This window comes from Furipterus horrens, unplaced genomic scaffold (genome assembly GCF_987537825.1).
Source record: "Furipterus horrens unplaced genomic scaffold, mFurHor1.1.pri manual_scaffold_10, whole genome shotgun sequence".
Lineage (NCBI taxonomy): Eukaryota > Metazoa > Chordata > Mammalia > Chiroptera > Furipteridae > Furipterus > Furipterus horrens.
In genome coordinates this window covers 59242161-59261265 of record NW_028327180.1, presented here as the reverse complement: position 1 = coordinate 59261265, position 19105 = coordinate 59242161, and the positions used below count along the sequence as shown (strand labels likewise).

General features: G+C 55.8%; 2 protein-coding genes across 2 annotated transcripts in view; one reads left to right on the top strand and one right to left on the bottom strand.

Annotated features, from left to right (window-relative positions):
• Positions 1–726: 726 nt before the first annotated feature.
• Positions 727–7186, top strand: PEX11G (peroxisomal biogenesis factor 11 gamma). Its single transcript, XM_090290393.1, has 5 exons — positions 727–836; positions 2097–2285; positions 3721–3899; positions 6257–6319; positions 6769–7186. The coding sequence occupies exons 1-5, from the start codon at positions 777–779 to the stop codon at positions 7001–7003; spliced, it is 726 nt and encodes a 241-aa protein (XP_090146519.1). The 5' UTR covers positions 727–776; the 3' UTR covers positions 7004–7186.
• Positions 7187–8834: 1648 nt separating this feature from the next.
• Positions 8835–19105, bottom strand: part of ARHGEF18 (Rho/Rac guanine nucleotide exchange factor 18) — an 86204-nt gene continuing 75933 nt past the window's right edge. Inside the window, 10 exon segments of the mRNA XM_090290227.1 lie at positions 8835–10913; positions 10993–11118; positions 11929–12193; positions 12558–13028; positions 13130–13177; positions 13282–13338; positions 13826–13950; positions 14277–14414; positions 15528–15710; positions 18148–18239. Coding sequence (XP_090146353.1) covers positions 10780–10913; positions 10993–11118; positions 11929–12193; positions 12558–13028; positions 13130–13177; positions 13282–13338; positions 13826–13950; positions 14277–14414; positions 15528–15710; positions 18148–18239 — 1639 coding nt within the window. The 3' untranslated portion in view covers positions 8835–10779.

Here is a 19105-nt window from a genome sequence, read left to right as displayed (position 1 = left end):
AAAAGCTACAACATGGTACAAATGTGAAAATGTAATTTCCTCTTCCCAGTGGCCAGTTACGTTCTCTGCAGTGACTTGGTGATCAGGTTCTTGTCTCTTCTTCTAGAAGTCTATGCACTTCCTTAACTTTCTATACATGCCTTATGTATTACAACAGCCACACATGCTCACTATACAGAAGCAGAAAATGCAGAAAGGGCGAAACAAATTAAAAAGAAAACTCTCTCGGCCGGTCCTGGCCAGGTGGTTCAGTGGGTTCCAGCATCCTCCCCAAGGCCAAGGTTGCAGGTTCAATCCGGGTTAGGACACATACAAGAAGCAACCAATGAATGCATAGATAAGTGGAACAACAAATCCCTGTTTCTCTCTCTACCTTCCCCTCTCTCTAAAATCAATACATAAAAATTAAAAACGAACAAACAGAAATCTCTGTTCCTGAATCCGAGCTAACAGGTTGGTGACTTTGCTTGGAATGATTTTTTTTTTGTGGGTAGCTGGGGGTTGGTTAACGGAAAAGAAAAGCGCGGAGGGGCCGTCGCTAGTGCGTCCGCGGGCGTGGGGCAGAAGGCAGCGAGTGCCCAGGCCTGCACCGGGTGCACGGGTCCGCGAGAGCGAGACTGCGACGGCCCTCGCCGCCAACTCGTACCGCCGTTGCTGGAGACAAATAAACCACTGGGGACACACGGTCACCGGCAACCCTGCGCAGAACGCCCCGGCCTGTGGCCGCAGCCAGGCCCCGCCCCTGCGCAGCGCGGCGACGTCGCGGAGGAGCTGCCATGGCGGGGCTGAACGGCTTGTCCGCGGCGCTTGAGTCGTACCGAGGCCGGGACCGCCTGGTGAGGCTGGGGCTGAGCGCTGCCGGGGGTCCCGGAATCGGGCCACAGCTCAGAGACGGGGAAACTAAGGCCAGAGAGGGGGCGGGGCGCTTAGGATCCCCCACAGCAGAGGCCCTGTCCGAGGGGGCCGCGAACCGACCCCGTAGCGTGGGCCAGTTTTTCCAGTGGTACCAACCAGACCCTCGCGCTCGGACGTTTGGGATCCGACCAGACTACTGAAGTAGGGTGCTGGGTTGCCTCAGACAACCGCAGGAGGACTGAGAGTGTTGCGGGCCTGCCCTGTGGCTGGACGTTTAGGTTGCAACCAAATCCCTATAGTTGGGCATTACGTTGTTCCCACCAGCTCAGTCTGGCCGGACATTTATGTGCTAACCAAGTACCCCCTGGGACGCACAGGACCTGACGAGGCCGTTGTAGTTGGTCTCTGGGTTGTCCTGAACAAGCTCACCGGAACTTGGGGTTCTGCAGGGATCCCCCGTGTGTTCCGACCGCGACCCCTCTGGTTGGGCGTTTAGGTTGTTCCAGTTCCATCGAGCCAGACCCTCAGCTAGTCCTAACTGGTCTCTGACACGGGGGTCTGGTGTGTATCAGGGTAGGTACTGCTGGCTAGGCAGTTAGCTTCCAACCTAGGCATCCTGGGTTTAATACCCCGCTGGTGCTAAGGTTCCAAGTTGGACATTTAAATTGCAGTGTTTTGCTGTTGCAAAGGGGTAGAACAGGAATTACAAGTAAAAATAGTATGTGAAAGAAAGAAAGAAAAGAAAGAAAAGAAAAGCAATTTCTGAAGAGGATGAAATTAAGTTGGAAGAGTGGTGAAGAGGACCCAGTTCACTGAGTGGGTTCCTTCTCACTCCAATGACTTACGCAAATGACCTTTGTCCAGTGGCTGAGGCTGGATCAGAGTGGGGGTTGGTCCAGCCAGACAGACGCATATCTGCATTTCTGTCTGGCCCTCTTGCCAGTTGGGACAGGCGGAACTAAGGAGATGGGAAGTGGGGTTCCCTTTCTTGTCCCCATCCCATCTGTCTCCAGAGGCTGTGCCCTGAGGGATGGGAGCCAGCACTCCATGAGTCTGCACAGTGCCTTCTGGACCACGATGTCACGTTTTCCCATTTGTCCCACAGGTTTCTCTGTAAACTTTCAGCTTTCATTAAAATCTTGATTTAGACTTTTCCCCTGCTCATCCCACAGGGCCAGCACCCACGTAGTCTGGCTCAGTCCAGGAGCAGGGCCGTGCTGATGGTTTCTGCCTTCCCACAGATCCGTACCCTGGGCTACTGCTGCCAGCTGGTTGGTGGGGTCCTGGTGGAACACTGTCCGGCCAGGTCAGAAGTGGGGATGCGCCTGCTGACGCTGTCCTCCCAGCTCAGCCACTGCAGGACCATCCTTCGGCTCTTCGATGACTTGGCCATGTTTATGTATACTAAGCAGTACGGCCTGGGGGCTGAGGTAACGGGGTGCGAGGCTCTAGGGGTGATGTCTGAAGGCAACTGTGTGGGCAGTTCATGTTTTCAATTTTACTTTCTTTTTTGAGGTAAAATGTTCTTCTGATACATTCGCACATCCCTAAAGACTATATAATTAAAAAGTCTCTTTTTCCTGATGCCCCCCCACTCTCCCAGTTTTCCTCCCCACAGCAGCCACGTTGTCACCTTCCTGTTTACTCTGAGCCATCCTGCACCCTCATGGCAAACACACTGTCTTTACGTCAGTAGCTGTGCCACATGTGTTGTTTGCTGAATAGTGTAACTTGGAGGGCATTTCCTATCAATCCAGAAAGAGTTCCTCCCTCTTTATGGCCATGCACATAATGCTGTTGTGTAGCTGGACGGTGATTTATGTAACAGAACCCCTGTTGATGGACATGTAGGTTATCGATAATATTTTGCTGGTAGAGTAGTACTGCCTCATTCCACAGGTGTGCCAGTAGATCTGTGCTTCTTATCTGGGGGCAAATTTGTCCCTCCAGGGGCCATTTCCCCTTGCCCTCCCAGGGGTCCCCTCTCTGAGCCATTAGATGCTCTGATGCACCTGTTTCACCCCAGTGCCCATGACCTGATTACCCCAAATCTTAAGTATTTCCCTGAACCTTCCTCCCATCTTGTCCCCATCTCCTATCCTCATACTGGGTTCAGGCATACTTCTCATGCATTCCTGGAGGTCCCCCACCCCAAACACCTCCTCTGTGAAGACTCCTCTGAGTCCCAGGCAAGGGGTCATGGGTCTGCACTTTGTATATCTCTTGACCAGAGCCCCTTTTGTTGGTCCTTTGTCTACATGCCTTGGTCTTCCCTGCCCTGGTGAGCATCTTCTCCTGGCACAAGTCTGGGGCCTTCCTAGTTGAAGGCTGTGAGCAGCGTGGCCACACAGGGCAGGCTGGGAATGCAGCCCTAGGGACCAGGTTCGTGCAGCCTCAACTGGACTCCTGGCTGGGTGCAGGTGGTGGGGCTCAGAACTTAGGGTTGGAGGGCGGGGTTCTGCTGTTCAATGGGGCAGGTGGCACTTACCCTGTGTGCCGGGATGATGACCATCCTACTCTGGTTTGGGGGACATGACCGAAGTCATGAAGCTGGGCATAACCGTTCTGCCCAGCTCTTCCTCTTTGAGTTTTCTCTGTGGGGCTGCCTGCCCTGCTTCTGTCTCAGTTCTGCACCAGAGGGCCTGCCCAGCAGACCCTGGGCAGGATCTGGGAGCCGCGGCATGTCAGGAAGGCTCTTGGGCAGGGTGATCTAAGTCATGGCACACATGGGTCATCTGGGAACTTAAATCTAAGGTTTTCTCTTTTTCTTTCTTTTTTTTTTTTTCTGGCATGGCCTGGGTCCCTGATAGGGCCATGGGTAGGTCTGCCCCCAGGCCCATCCCCTTCTCTTTCCTGCTTCTGCAGGAGGAGGATATCTTGGTCCGCTGTGTGTCTGTCCTGGGCAACCTGGCCGACCAGCTGTACTATCCTTGTGAGCACATCGCCTGGGCTGCTGACAGCAAGATCCTCCCCGTGGACTCTACCCGGTGGTGGGCGCTGAGCATGGCCTTCTGGGGCCTCTCCCTGCTCCTGGGGATCGCCAGGTGAGCCCCACCACTGACCCCGCAGGGAGCACTGTGGTCTCTGGTCCTGTGGGTCTCCCCTATTCCTGCTTCTTTGTGGCTGCCTCACTGTATGCAACCCTGTCACATCACCACACACTGGGCTTTAAACGACAAAGGCTACCTTACAGTTCTCAAGATTGAAGTCCAAATTGGATGGCGCTGGGCTGAGATCAAGCTATCAGCAGGGTTGTGGTCCTTTGGAGGCTCCAGGGAGAATGTGTTCCCTGCCTTTCCCAGCCTCTAGAATTCCTGCCTGCATTCCTTAGTCTAGCCCGGGACCCTGTCCTCTGTCCTTGGAGCACGTTATTCCAGCCTTCACTTCTCTGAGCCTGAGCCTCCTGCCTCCCTCTCCTGAGGACCCCTGTGAGGACACTGGGCTGCCTGCATGAGCTCCTGTCTCCAGACCCTTTGCCCAGCCTCATCTGCAGAGGCCTTTTGTCACATGAGGGAACACACGGATCCTGGGGATTAGGATGTGGGCATCCTTGGGGGCTATGATTGTGCCCACTGGGCCCAGGAAGAATCAGTTGCTTTGGGGCCTGGATGGCAGTGGTTGGTGTGACCGCCTGTATCCAGCCCGAGTTCTGCTTGCATTGCCATCAGCAAACATGCCAGGTAAAACAGCCAGGCATTTCCTGGCTGGCTCTGGGCTTCCAAAAACCACAAGGTTTCTAGAACTTGAAATTAATGGTTTCCTCCCAAACATTTTCCTCTCTGTTAATTTGCTGAGTGGGATAGTTTGGAGTCCCCTTCCCCAGACAACACAGGGTGAAGGGCCTCCTGTGGCAGAACTTCATGCAGTGAAGTTCTCTTGGATCTCTGAAGGGAGGCAGGTGACCCCTGACCTTGGGGGTGGGGTGGAGGTTGGGCATTGCCCACTTCTGCTGTCCCTAGTCCCTGGCCAATACACTGACATTCAGTAGCCCTTGTTTTTTCCATTATAGATGCTCTAATTACATGTGTGTGCTTGTCACAAATAGCCTGGAGAATTAAGAAACCCACAGTGGGAGACTCATTACCTACAACCAGGGAGCCCACTGCTTATATTCTGGGGACTCCTCACCTTTGACCTCACACTATGTGGACACGGATTCCCTCGCTCTGGTCTCCTTGTTTCACTGACAGGGCTTCTTCTTGATTTGAGCTTCCCTGATAGTCATGGTCCCCGTGTCTGTTGACCTTCCCAGGTGCTCTGGGACTCCTGAGGCTGCAGCTCCCAGGAGTCCTTGTGACTGATCTCTGGTGCCAAGAGACCTACCATTCCTGTTTTGGGGGAAGCCTTGATTCCATTCATTTAAAAAAACTCAGACCGTATTTTAGAGCAGTTGTAGGTTCACAGCAAAGCTGAGCTGAAAGTAGAGTGCTGAAAGTAGAGAGTGCTCCCACCCTGCTCTATACATGCCCTGTCAGTGTGGCCTGAGAGCGGGATGTTTGTTAGAATCAGTGAACCCGCATGAACATGTCGTCATCAGCCGCAGTCCATGGGCTGCTTTAGTGGTCACTCTGCTGCACATTCAGGGGTCTGGATGAATGTGACAGGACTCATGTCTCAGATTATAGTGTTGCACAGAGTAATTTACAGCTCTGGAAACACCCCGTGCCCTGCTCTAGAACTCCATTTGTTCTCAGAGTGTGTAGTTTTTTATGATTTTACTTAGGGTGTGGGCTTGTGGAGTGTGTGTGCTTATCATGATCAGGTGTCCTTAAGACCCTTTGTGCCACAGTCACCTGGAAGGTTGTTGAAATGCAAATGCCTGGGACCAGGTGCCTAGGGGTGCTAATTCCACTGGTCTGGGGACCCCAGAGCCAGGACTCAGCATTTTGCTGTAGTACCTAGGTGGCTCTGATGTGGCTCCACTTACCTCACTCAGATGCTGCCTGTGTCCCATACTCTCTGGTGACATATCACCTGGAGGGGCTTATGGTTGCTGGGGAGATGTGACTGGGTCCTGGACCTCCCAGTCATGGAAGTCTGGCTGGGGCCAGCCCTCCCACAGGCAGGACTCAGTGCATTCACTCACCCTGCTGCCCCCCAGCCTAGGCTGCAGGGTACATGGGCCAGGCAAGGCAGCCTGGGTGGGTGCCCTGTAGGGCCCGACAGTCTGCAGACACCAGCTCTTGGAGTCCAGAATTTTGTCAGACTCGCATCAGACAGCTTGGGTGGCACCTCTTACTGTAGAGCTCAGCACCCATTACGGGTGACTTGTGGCTGCAGTGGCAGGAGGCAGGCGGCGGAGTCTCCCCTAGGGCTAGTGCTGGGGATTAAACCCCTCTGTCCCACCCTGCTTCTCTGGCCCCTCTGGCAGGGCGTCCTCCCACCCTCTCTGGTGTTGCAGGTCTCTGTGGATGGTCCTGAAGCTGAGACGGCGGCTGAGGAGCCCCATAGTGCCCTTCACCAGGTATTTCATCTAGGAGAAAGGCTGACTTCCCTCACCCAGGCCAGGGGGAGGGGGTGGGTCACCAGCCTCACTCCAGCCTGCAGCTGATGGTTGATTCTCACATGACGGGAAGTGAGGCTCACTTGAGGCCACCTTGGCAGGACTACAGGGCTGAGCCTTCCTAGCTGTGCCGCTAGCAGAGGGGACCATGGTCACTGTCTAGTGTTCCACCCTGGGGAAGAGCTGAGCCTACAACCTGCCCAACAATCAGTCCCCACCCACCTCCTTATTCCAGGCAGTCCTTCCAAGGTGTGGATTTGAGACTTTCCATGCAGGTCTGGGCTCCCTCTGCAGGGTGACAGGGAGTCCTGACTCACAGGCAGGGTCTGTGGTTCCTTCTTCCCCTGCCTGTTGGGGGGAGCATGGGCGCCCCTGGGCTTTCCCTGAAGGACTCCTCTTTGATCCCACAGCCAACTGCCCCAGAGTGAGCGGAGGGCCATGGAGGCCCAGATGCTGTCAGAGCTGTTGACAGTCCTGAGCCACTTGGCCGACCTGGCCAACGCCGTGCACTGGCTGCCCCCAGGCGTCCTGTGGGCAGGCCGTTTCCCGACGTGGCTGGTAGGCCTCCTGGGCACCATCTCCTCCCTCCTCAATGTGTACCAGGCTGTCAGGGCCAGTGGCTGGGCTGACACCACTGCCTGTTGACATGGCCTGGGGATATGTGTACACAGTCGAACCTCAATGGAAGGCCCCTTCTTACAGAGCAGGAGTCACCCAGGCTGGGGGCTGGGTCTCTTGAGCAAGTCAAGGCCAGGTGTGGGGAGATGCCACCCAGAGGACACACGGAGGGGTCTGGGGACGCAAGCCCACAGTCGGGTAGGATGTGTGTGTGGGGGGAGGGGGAGGTCCCTCAGGTGCTGGGGGCCCAGTCCTTTCCACCAAGGCCCAGGGGAGGTGTGTCTCAGGGCCAGAGCAGAGGACTGCGGGACTCCCGTGCAGAGGAAAAGGCCACAGCACGCCTGAGCAGAGCCTTGCTTATGTCCCTGGCATCCTGTATTCAAATAAAGATGAGCAGGAGCCCAGATGGCATATGCTGTGGGCCTTAGGAAAGCAAAATGAGAATCAGTGAACAAGGTGGTGCTGGGGCCGGGCCCAGGGGTGGGTCCTTCTAAACTCACCAGCTTCCAGCCCCTCCAGTCTGCAAGTCGGCTCACTCCCATGCCCTCTCCCCCTGGTGGGGGTACCTGTGCCTTATCTTAGGGAGGGCATGCAGGTGCCACCTCTGGACATGGCAGCCGGTGGGTGTGGGTTGTTTCCCACCGGACAGCGCTGCGGTGGGAACCCACACCTTCCAAATACCTTCTGACCATCTTTGGCTGGTGGGTCCTCTCAGACTGTGCCACAAGGCCTGCTGCTCCCTCATGGCCTTCCCCCAAGAGGAATGTCACAGGCACCCCCCACCCCTGTGCACCGCCTCCTGCCAGGCCCAGCCCCCATCACACCCTCTTTCTCCTGGGCATTGTGAGCTGTTCCTCGTGGCTGAAGCAGCTGACCCTCAGCGACAGCCTGGACAAGGGCCATCATCCATTCAGGGCCAGTCTGAGCATTTCGCAGGGTCTCAGCTGGAGCCCAGCAGTGCAGGCTGGTGTCTGGATGCCACGGCTCTGCCTTATGGAGATGTAGTGGTGGGATGGGTAAATTTGTTTTCAGTCTGACATGAGGCTATGCCTGCCTGCTGATCTTGATGTGTCCTTGGATCCTCCACTTCTTGGTCCCAGCAGAATTACTCAGCAAGACCTCATTGTTTGCAGTCCCTGAGCCTCCTGTGAGTGCAACCAGATTGTTCTTTTACTGGGAAGATAAGTAGCTGGGAACAGCTGGGATGGAGGGCCCCTCAGGGTAACATGGGCTGCAGGAGAACCCCACCCTGCCCCTGGGTCAAGTATCCTCTGGACTGGGAGAGGGACCCGGGCTGGGCCAGTCTCCCCTTCTAAGTTATTGCAAATGGGGGCATACTGGCATGTGTCCCAGCACTTGGTGGACCCAGGAGATGAGGTGGGGGTCAGAGCAGCACCTGCCTGCCTACCTGGAGACTGCGTGAACACTTGTGTGGCATGTCCATGGGGAGGTCATGTCAACACCTGGGTATGTGACATGTCAAGTCCAGGCACTCCTTGGAAGGAACAAGAGCAGTCTAAAGGGCCTTGACAGATCCCTTCTCCCAATGCAGACAGCTGGTGCTGAGGCCATGCTACTGGCTCAGGTGTCCCTGCTGTCCTGCATGTCTCACCCCAGCTTCAGGGCAGGAGGGGTAACAGGTAGCCGAGGAAGGGTAGGACATCCCAGCTTGGTTCTCAGGCTCCCTTAAGGCCCTGGATCTAGTGTCCAGGCCTCCCTGAGGTGCTACTGCAGCCGATGGTCTGAGGGGCCCTGCCTGGCAAGAGGAGGAACCCTGTGAGCCCTGCCCGTCAGCACTGATGTTTGGCTGGGTGATTCTGTGACAAACCCCAAGAATTGCCACTCCTGTCTGCTCAAGACATTTTTTTTTTTTTTTTAGATTTTATTTTCAGAGAAAGGGGGAGGGAGGGAGAAAGAGAGGAAGAGAAACAATGATGTGTGAGAGAAACATCAATTGGTTGCCTCTCACGACCCCGACTGGGGACCTGGCCCACAACCCAGGCATGTGCCCTGACTGGAATCAAACCAGCAACCTTTTGGTTTGCAGGCCAGTGCTCAATCCAGAGCTACACCAGCCAGGGCCTCTAAGACACTTGATTGCTAGAACCCAGGCTTCAGCTCTAAGGTGGTTCTGAGGCTTCCCACACAAGAAGGTGCTGCAGTCACCATCACAATCATTGGGACCAAGAGCACGTCACAGCTGCTGAAGGTGTGCAGATCCCACAGGGAAGAGCGCTGGTTCAGCCACTACCTCCACAAGTAAAATGGGCTCTACCCAGGAGTGATTGCAGGGTACTGGCCTGTGAGGTGCCAAAGACCTGCCCCGCCATGTGCCTGAGGCGAATCCTTTGGACTTACTGTCCTAGGAACAAGAACTCTGGTGTCTGTGAGGCCCAGGAGTGTTCTCTTCACAAAAGGACAGGAAGTAAAGCTGAATTTTCTAAAGTGCTCTGATTCACCTCAGTACAAAACCACAAAAGGCTGATCACAGATGTGGCACAGGGGAGCTCTGGTGGGTGTTATGGGACGGGAGGGCACTTCTTGCTCCTCGCTGAGGCTGCTGGTCCTGTAGGCAGTCAGTGGGAGGCTGGGCTCAGGACTGGTTCTGAACTGTGGCTTTCAGTTCCTTGTCCCTGACTGGCTATGTCACCTTGACCCTGTGGTGTTCCTGCTAATGCTTCGGGAGGCGCTGGATTCTGGGCTCAGTGGAGGGAGCTGGGGGACAGAAAGTCTAATGTTCCCTCTCCTGCTCTAGCACCCAAGCTTGAGTTTGGCCAGAGGTGGAACATGTATCTGACCCAGTCACCACCTCCAGACATGTGACAATACCCCTGACACAGATGGCGACAACCATGCAGCTGGACTGGTGGCCCTTGTCCTCCTCCAGGGTAAGGTGATGATCAGCTGCCACCGTGCACTGGATGTGAGGTGGCCTCCTGTGCATTGGAGGTCTCCAGGCCACGTGTGGTCCCTCCAGTGTTGCCCTCTCATGGGCAGCCCTGTATGTTGTTGCTCTGTGTGGCACTGGTACCTGTGCATCTGCACTGGGTATGGCCCTGTGGACTTCCTCCTGGAGGCCTGGGGAAAACCAGGCCACCTCATAGCCACTGAAATCCCCTGTCTGGGGCCAGGGCTTCTGGGTGTGTGCTGCCCCAACTGAACCTCTCGGTTTGGCCTCCTCCACAGGCTGAGTGCTGGGAGAATGAGGTGCCTTGGGGGAGCATCAAGTTTGACAGCAGGTTTTAAAAACCTCCACCAAATTAGAATGAGTTCCAGTCAGACCCTCTCCAGATGAGCTTCTGACCCTAAAGAATTCACCTGGAGTGCCATTGGCCATCCTTTCCAGCCATCTGCCTTGTGGCCCTCTGTCCCTGGCTAGACTGTGTACTGCCCTTGTCTTGCCCATACCCTGGCTTTGAGGTTTCCCATGAACCCACGTTGGCCTCTGCTCTCCTTTTGCCACGAGATGCAGCTGATACTGCCCTGCCCTCCTCAGACTGGGGTCTATCCTGCTTTCAGGCCCCGTTTGGAGCCACCACCGTCTGTGGTCATTGCTTTGGAAAAACTGCTTGGAGTCGATCTCTCCTACTGAAATGCGGTGCTGTCATTTCAAACAGCTCCTTGGGTCAGCTCTGGTTCAATCTTCCATTAAAAAACGTTCCTTTCTGCATAAAAAAGGTTCAGAGTGACCCAGGCACCACTGCAGGTCCTGCGGAAAGAGCCAGCTGACAATCCCCAAGAGGCACAGTGGGGGTGGGGGTGGGGCTGGGCAGGGAGGGCTCTGCACCTTGAGCCACGCTCCCCTAGAAGAAGATGACGTCCTCCTTGCTGTTGTCTTCCTTGCTGAGGGGTGTGAGAGGCAGCAGCATGGGCAGGAAGGGAGAGTACTCGGGGAGCCTGTCAGCTGGGGCTGGGCTTGGGACCTGGCAGGGAAAGTCTGGAAGACAGAGGGGTGTGGGGTGTCAGCAGCCACCAGGCACGGTGGGCAGCCCCGCTGCCCAGGGGGCTGGGCTCACCTGGGTGGGGTGCGGAGCTGTGGCTGCCCAGCTGGACAGGACTCAGTGAGCGGTGGCTCCGAGAGGCATTCTCATCCTTGCCCACCAGCTTGCTGAAGAGCAGCTGCTGCTTCAGGTCAAACGAGGCTGGGAGAGGAAGAGGGCAGAGCCTGGGGCATGCGGCCTCGCTCCAGGCACACATCAGACCCCACCCCACCAGGGCTTCCCCCACTGAGACAGTCGGCCCCAAGTGCAGCGACACGAAAACAGAACAGCCCCCAACTGACCCCAGAAGCCCCTGGAGTAAGCCGACCTCTGGGCCCAGCTGCGCTGGGGCACAGGCCCTGCTCCTCAGGGGCACCCCAGGTGGGGGCTCCCAACCAGCCCCTGCATACTCCCAGCACCCAGGGGAGCCGGGGCTTTACAGGAAAACACCACTGCTGATGCTCCAAGGAAGGGCCCAGCATGCCCCCTGTGGAAAGACGGCACAGGGTGGAGCCCCAGGCATGCAGGCAGGCCAGGGCTAAGTGGGAAGCAGCAGCATCAGTCCCTAAGGGAGCAGGGCGCTCTGGCGTCTTGCCCTGGTGGCCACCTCTATGTGAGCCTCCAGGCCCCTTCTTTCTGCATGGACAAGAGATACCCTTGCCCTGTTCCACTCAGAGGACCAAGGTGGAAGAGGACCCGGGGTTTGTCCTGTCGTACTTCTCCAGGTAAAAAAACCTTCCTGTGGGGTGTGGGGGACTCTGCTATGCTGCCAGCTGTGCCCTCGGGCTTCCTTCCAGTACCTCTGCAGGAGGGTGGCCCTGGGGCCTGCTGTTGGTTGCCCACAGGAGCTGCTCTGGCATCATCCATCTCCCAGGTCAGGCACAAGAGGTCACCTACCTCCCAAGATCACCCATCCCGGAAGACCAGGCCTGGCCCACCCAGGCTACGCTGGCCCCAGAGCCCGAGGCTCACCTGAGCTCTCGCTGCGCTGAGAGCCCCTGCTCTTGCTGCCCTTGTCCTTGCCGCCCTTGGAGCAGGCTGCCAGCTTGGTGGGGATCTGCTGCTGCACGGCTGCCTGCCTCTGGATCTGGTTGGTGGCACTGAGCAGCTGGATGGGCACGTCACTCTTGGCTGGTCGGCTCTCTGCTGGGGCGCTGTCTCGGCGAGCCACCTCAGGGCGCTCGGGGCCTTCCAGCCCTTCCCCATTGAAGCTAGGGGGGTGGCTTGGGGGTTGGACCTGGGACAGTGACAGAAGACACATCCCCATACTTGTTCCTGCTGGAAGCCCTCCCTGGGGTCAGCAGGGAGAGGCTCTACTCAGCACCACCCACTGCACAGGGTCTGGGCCAGGGCAGAGCCTTGTCCACCCACCCACACCGATCCTGGCCCATGGTCTCCCAGCCTCTTAGCTGGGAGGGTCTGATCTGGGAGCAGAGCCCCGTGCTGGGCCCAATGGAGCTGCCATTCACTGCCTGTCCCCTCCAAAACATACATAGCGTGCTTGCGGCCCCAGCATGTGCACTTGCCAGTTACACAAACACACTCGCACACATGCTTTCCCAAGGCACCCACACCTGCACGCTGCAGTCTCCCCTGCTGACCTCCGCTGGCAGCTCAGGTGGCAGTGCCCCGGGCGCCATGTTCTGCTTCTTGAGCCTCCGGAGCAGCTCCAGTCGTTCGCGATCTCGTTCCACCATGCGCTGGGCCTCGCGAAGCCGTTCCAGGTCATGCTGGTAAGCCTGGCGCTGCTGCTCCAGCTCTGCGCGCTCCTGAGTCAGCTGCTCCTGCAGCCGCGCAGCCTCACTCTCGCGCTGCTGCAGCTGGGCTGCAGCCAGGTCCAGCTCCTGTTGCTGGCGCTCCCGCTGGCGCTCCCAGCGCTGCTGCTCCAGCCGCAGCTGGCTCTGCAGCTTCTGCACACCTGCCAGCTCCTCTCGCTGCTTCTCGAAGTTGCGCTGCCGCTCCTGCTCCAGCAGCAGGTTCCCGCGCGTCGACTGCAGCCGGAACTGCTTCTCCCGCTCCTGAAGGGCTGCCCTCTGCATCTCCACATAGCTGTCCTGCTGGGCGATGACTGCCTGTGGGGAGGGGACCCGTGAGGGACCATGTCCTCTCCCAGATCCCAACCTCAAACTGGAAAAGGGTAGTGCAGCCTCTCACTGCCCACCAAGCCCCGTACCTGGAGGCTGAGGAGCAGCTGGGACAGCGTCTGGATCCGCTGGACAAGCTGTGGAGAGAGTGGGTGCCAGGGAGAGTGACGCGGGCTCTCTGCCTGAAGCCCTACCGGTGTGCATGCCAGTCCCTGGGGAGGTGGACAAGCCCTGAGCCTACCTCCAACTCCAGGACGGTGGGCACACGGGGACCAGAGTCAGTGCCTGGAGTCTCCCCCTGTGGAAGCAATGTCAAAGCATGGAGCTGCTAAGGAAACAAGCCAAACCCACTAATTACTGATGAGACACTGCCTGAGTGCATGGCAGGCCGTGCCTAGTCGTTTGGAAAATGGGGGCGTAGGGCAGCCCAGGAGGAGGGAGGGCAGCCGCTGTGGGCTCAACAGAAGGAAGGCTGGGAGGTGAAGTGGGCCTGGCCTTGCTCTAGCTCCGATACATGGTGAGCTGGGCCTTAGAGTTGAGGGGGAGGCAGCACTGCGGGTGTGAGGACCCTGAGAGTTCCCAGGCCCTGCACGGTGAGTACCCTGTGCAAGAGGCCATGGCTACCGCCCTGAGCTTGTCCTCTCCCCGGCTGCCTACCATAGCCAGGGCCTGAAGGAAGAAACATGCAGGTTCACCTGCCTGTATGTCATCCTGAGCCAAGCTATTACTATTCAGGACAGAGCGAATGGCTCTGAGGTCAGGACTGTCCCAAGGAAGCAACATACCATCCACTGTGCTTCCTTGGAGGCCCTTGCGGTATCATCGAGCTTCACATCTGGACTGTTCACAGGGTCTTGCCAGTCTTGGGGGCTTAGGTCACTGCTACACACCTTCTTCTTAAAACTGCCATCTAAAAACCCCAAACCAGGCCCATGAGGATGCTTGGGGTCCTGCTGGGGTCTGGAACCTGCCCAGCCCTGGCCCTGGGTCAAGACGCTGGCATCTGTGGCACAGAGGTCAGCAGGAGCAGGTCTGGGTGCTGTCAAAACATGACCAACACTTGGAAGGTCCCAGAACTGTGACCATAGAGTGCGTACAGACACTGACAGGAAGCAAAAGGAGGCGTCCAAAAGCAAATGCCTGGCTTCGCCAAGGCAGCTGTGCAAAGGACACGGGAAGGAACTGAACCTTTCAAGGCCCCAGAAACCCCAGCCCTGGGAAGGAGGCTGCACTCACTCTTACCGGGACCACTGGTGCCGTCGTAGCCTCCAAAGGTCTCTGCCCTCTGGCGTGGGCCCACAGAGGTACCCCCATCGTCTGCCTGGCCGTTGGGGCTGCCCAGCTGCCTACATATCAGGCTCTGGATGTCCTCAACTGTGGAAGGAGACGGAGCTATACTGTGAGTACCAGGATGGCTGGAAGACCAGAGGACTGTGGGAGCTCCCGTCCTGCTGGTTCTATGCACTCCCTGCAGAGGCGCTCTGACCCAGACAAGGCCCAGCTGTGTCTAGAGGGGTCCCTGTGGGGTGACATGTGGATGGGTGTCCTGAACTCTGGGCCTGAGGGTGTGCTGGGTCCAGTAGAAAACTTGGTGTGGTCTCTGCCTGTCGAGTCATACAGAATGTTGGGGGCAACGGGGACAGGGCTGGTCACACCAGGCTTTGGCCAGATAAGAAGGCGGGAAGAACATTCCAGGCTGAGGCACAGGACAGGGGGCCAAGGACAACAGTCACTGGAGAAATGGGAGGAAGGCAAAACTGCTATGGCTGGGGAAGCAAGACTGAGTGGAGGCAGAGTCCCTATGGGACCCTCTGCCCTATTCTCTTCACTCTGAAGGTCAGGGGCTGTGTCCATCTTGTTTGCTGTAGAGAGGGGTGCAGGCTGTCCTTCCAGAGTGAATGCGCACTGGTGACCTGGCCTGACAGGCGTCCTGGTCAGCAGGGGGCTCAGCAGCTACAAGGAAGCTGCTAGGGGCTCTGGTGTGGACCCTGACTGCTCCGTGAAGCAGGCCTGGGCAGGGTGCAGAGGAGTGGGCCGCCTAACTACCAGCCAGCGCCATCCTACAGCTGCTGGGTCCAGGTGCCCTTGGAAATGACCCACCAAATGTAACCCACTACTCAGAAAGAAGAGTAACCTCTTGAATGTGGGAAACTCATCTCCATTGACTTCAGATCCCTGGGGCCCGGCACGGTGCCTTGTGTGTGACAGAGGAGGCTGACAGCTGTGTGAGGAAGTGGCTTAAGTCTGCAACCAAGGGCTTGCACCGGGTTGTGACTGATGACCCTCTGGCTCTAACAGGCACTGGAGGAAGGTAACGCTGCTCTGGATGCACAGCTATCCAGACAGAAGAATGTTCTGGACAGCATGGTACGTCAGCCACAGTGAGTCACATTCCCAGACTGGGGGCCCTCAAGGAGGCCACCCAGGCAATGCAGTGCTCGAGAGGCAGATGGTGTTCCTCAAGGATCCTGGGGCGAGGCTACTTACTCTCAGTCATAGCTGACTTCAGGATCAGCTCTCCATGCAGGTTCTCTGAGGAGTCCCCTCCTCGAAGGAGGAGGGGCGACTGAGCCCAGTCTTCCAGGCCACTCATCTCAGCCATCTCCAGGTAGATCAGCTGCTTCTCCCTGAGGCTCTGTGCAATCCTCTGGTCTTTCAGGCTCAGTCGCTCTGCAAAGCCATGGGAAGTGGCAGTCAGCCTCTCTAGGACTGTTCCCTAAGAGTTGGTATGGGGGGCCTCAGAGAGTGCAGCTGACCTCTGGGGACCCCTGCGGACCCACCTCAGCCTGGGTGGGCCACTTCCTTCACCCAACCTTCCTGCGGCAGTGAGGCCTGGCCCTGCCTCTGACCATCTCCCACAATTATGAATAGCGAACACAGTGGGGTATGGGAGCCCATAAGAGGACAGTTTATTAGTTTGGGACAAACTGATAGCCTTGTAAGACTTAGTTTTCTAATCTTGAAAGTTTTCCTTCAGGCATTTTTGGCTGCTGTGACTGTGACATGATTAGATATCCACACTGGTAATTACCAGTGTATCTTCATCATGTTCAGATCAATGACTGACTGTTATCCGTTCCTACCATTTCCTAGTTGATTCTATTGTATTCTGCAGGCAAATAATCATATACTGCAGAAAAACAATTCTGTTGACTCTCTTCTCATCATCTCTTACTTCTGTCTCTTCCCATTTTGCTCTGACTGGGACTTCCCAGGTGAAGATGACAGTGGAGAGTGGATGGCCCTGCCTGGCTCCTGGTTTGGATGGGAGTGTCCCTGATGTTCCAAAGCTAAGGGTGAACTCAGCTTTTGATCCAAGACGAGATAAAGAGAATAGCTACATATTCCTAATTCACTATGAATTTTGTTCGAGCCCTGACTGGTGTGGCTCAGTGGATTGAGTGCCAGCCTGTGAACCAAAAGGTCACCGGTTTGATTCCCAAGACAGGGCACATGCCTGGGTTGTGGGCCAGGTCCCCAGTTGGGGGTATGTGAGAGGTAATTGATTCATGTATCTCTCGCACAGTGATGTTTCTTTCCCTTTCTTTCTCCTCCTCTTCACCTCTTTCTAAAAGTAAATAAAATCTTTAAAAAAAAAAATCTTGTCGGGAACGAGTGAAGAGACATTACTGTATGACCCCAGTGCCACGCAGGGCATACAGTCACTACAACCCGAAAGAAAGGATGCGTTAGAATGAGATGAAATGAATACTACGTTAGAATTATATTTCCAGGGTCCAATGGGATTTCCTCCCCTTTCTTTTGAACATTTTTATTAATACCTTTAAATGTGCATCTTCCCACAAGGAAGAATAAAATATATACTACCTAACTTTATGTACTTACGCTTAAATGTTAACTAATTCATAAATATTTTATTTAGTTATTTTTAGAGAGAGGAAGGGAGGGAGGAAGACAGGGAGAGAAACATCAATATGAGCGAGAAACATTGATCAGTTGCCTCTTGTACATACTGACTGGGAACTGAACCCACAACCCAGGCCTACGCCCTGACCAGGAATCAAAGTGGCGACCTTTCATTTTGCAGCCTGATGCCCAACCTGCTGAGCCACACCAGTCAGGGCTAAATGTTGCCTAACTTACAACACACTTAGTGAGAGGGAAGAGGAAAGCTGACGGAGAGGAGAGTAGCCAGATTTGTTCTGGGTAATGACCTCGCTGAAATCACATAGTGATCTATAGAAATCGGGAGAATGAATAAGCACGATGTGTTACATTCACACAATGGAATGTTACTAGTCAGAAAAAGAAAGAAAATTCTTACACCTGCTGCAACGTGGATGGACTTTGAAAATAGCTAAGTGAAATAAGCAAGGTGCAAAAGAACAAATGTTTCTATTTATACAAAGTCCCTAGAATAGCCAAATTCATAGACAGTCAACTAAAAGTTCCCAGCAGCTGGGGGAGGAAGAATGGGGAGTGACTGCTATCAGGGCTGGGGTTTCTTGTTGGGGTAAAATGGTCTAAAATTGAGTGTGGTGATAGTTGTAACATTGTGATCAAAGCCACTGCACGGGACACTTCAAGTGGGTGAACTTCATGGTGTGAGAATGATATCTTGATAGAGTAGCTGAAACATTAACACATGGAGGAGAAAGTCCAGATCCCTGGCTGCCAAGCCAGGGCTGATATGGGACTGCCTGGCTGTGAGGGGAAGGCTGGGGGCCCTGTGCTGTTCTTTTGCATGTGACTGGGGACACTCTCAGTGAGCTCTTCCCTGATGAAGACCGAGGGAGGGGCATTGTGTGTGGCAAAGCACTTGTACTTGGAAGGTGCTCAGGGACCCTGAGTGCCATCGTGCCATCGTCTCCCTTTCCCACACACCCCTGCCCCTGAAAGACCACCACTGCACTTCATGGCAAAGAGTCGCTATAGTGCCTGCAGGCTGTGGACCACAAGACACCCACAGCAAGACCCCTGGTAGCTTGCGCAGTGATTCACTTTGTGACCAATCCCAATGGGACAGAACAGAAGTGCTGCTGGTAGGCTCGGGGCCTGCTCCCTAAAGAATGCTCCACAGGGTGGTGTCACTCCCGTGCAGGGGGCACCGCTGTGAGCATGGAGGTCCAGACTGACTCCCTCTTACCTTGGAAGTCCTTCAGCCTCATTGCACGGGCCTCAACCATCCTTCTCTCCTCCTCGGCCTCACTGAAGGGCCCCTCCTCCTCATCCGGACAACTGCAGGGCAAAGACAGGTGGGGGAGAATGCCTCAGGGCTAGTTGGCCTTTGCACTGGGCATTGAGAGGCTTATCTGCAGAGCTGGCTAGTAAAGAGCATCTCCCTTTGTGACAGAGTAGCTTGTTAATGGTGCAGGAAAAAAGGGACAGGGAGGAGAAACACAGCTATTAGCATTTGTCTGTCTCAGTGTTGGGATGGAACCGCCACAGGTTTTGAATGCCTGGCCACCACCTGGCAGAGAAGACTGGGGACAGCTTTCCTGGGGGCCTGCCCAGTACAGGAAGCTGCAAGCAGAGCCGAGGTTGAGGATGGCAGGAGCTCCGAGCAGGCTAAGACTTTAGGACACTTCCAGACATAGAGAGGCAGCAGCAGGTTCGCTGGGCATGTTGAGCTGTCTGCTAGGTGGGCCAGGAGCCAGGCATCATGCAAAGGCCCAGGGCTGGGGTCCCCTGGCCCAGGGAGTGACAGAACACCACAACCTGCTCCAACAGGTTTAGCTCCAGATGGGGGTGGCAGGCAGAGCTGGGGGAATGTTGGGGTGGGGATAACCTGAACGTCAGGCAGAATGTCCCACCAATTTAGAATTTAGACCTGCCTGGCCCCATGCCTCTGGCCAGAGATGTTGGGGCCTTTTTAGCATCTGACAGGTTGAGCCTTTGTTTTAAGGAGCGGAAATGGTGCCATCTGTCTCCTTTCAGTAAAGGATGGACATGGCACCAAGATGGGAAGAGGAAGAGGAAAAGCAAAGGAGACTCTCTCCTTTGAGTTCTGGTGCTCTCCTGGGCAGGTCAAGGTCACAGCCAATCTGCTGAGCATCTGAGCCAAGGGCAACAGGACCAGCAGAGGGGACATGCATGCAGGCCCA

What these genes read in the sequence shown, in the direction of transcription:
- PEX11G (XM_090290393.1), top strand. Translation starts at nt 777, where the DNA reads ATGGCGGGGCTGAACGGCTTGTCCGCGGCGCTTGAGTCGTACCGAGGC. An exon ending in CTGCTCCTGGGGATCGCCAG is followed by an intron (nt 3,900 to 6,256) that starts GTGAGCCCCACC and finishes CTGGTGTTGCAG; the next exon opens with GTCTCTGTGGATGGTCCTGA. An exon ending in CCCATAGTGCCCTTCACCAG is followed by an intron (nt 6,320 to 6,768) that starts GTATTTCATCTA and finishes TTGATCCCACAG; the next exon opens with CCAACTGCCCCAGAGTGAGC.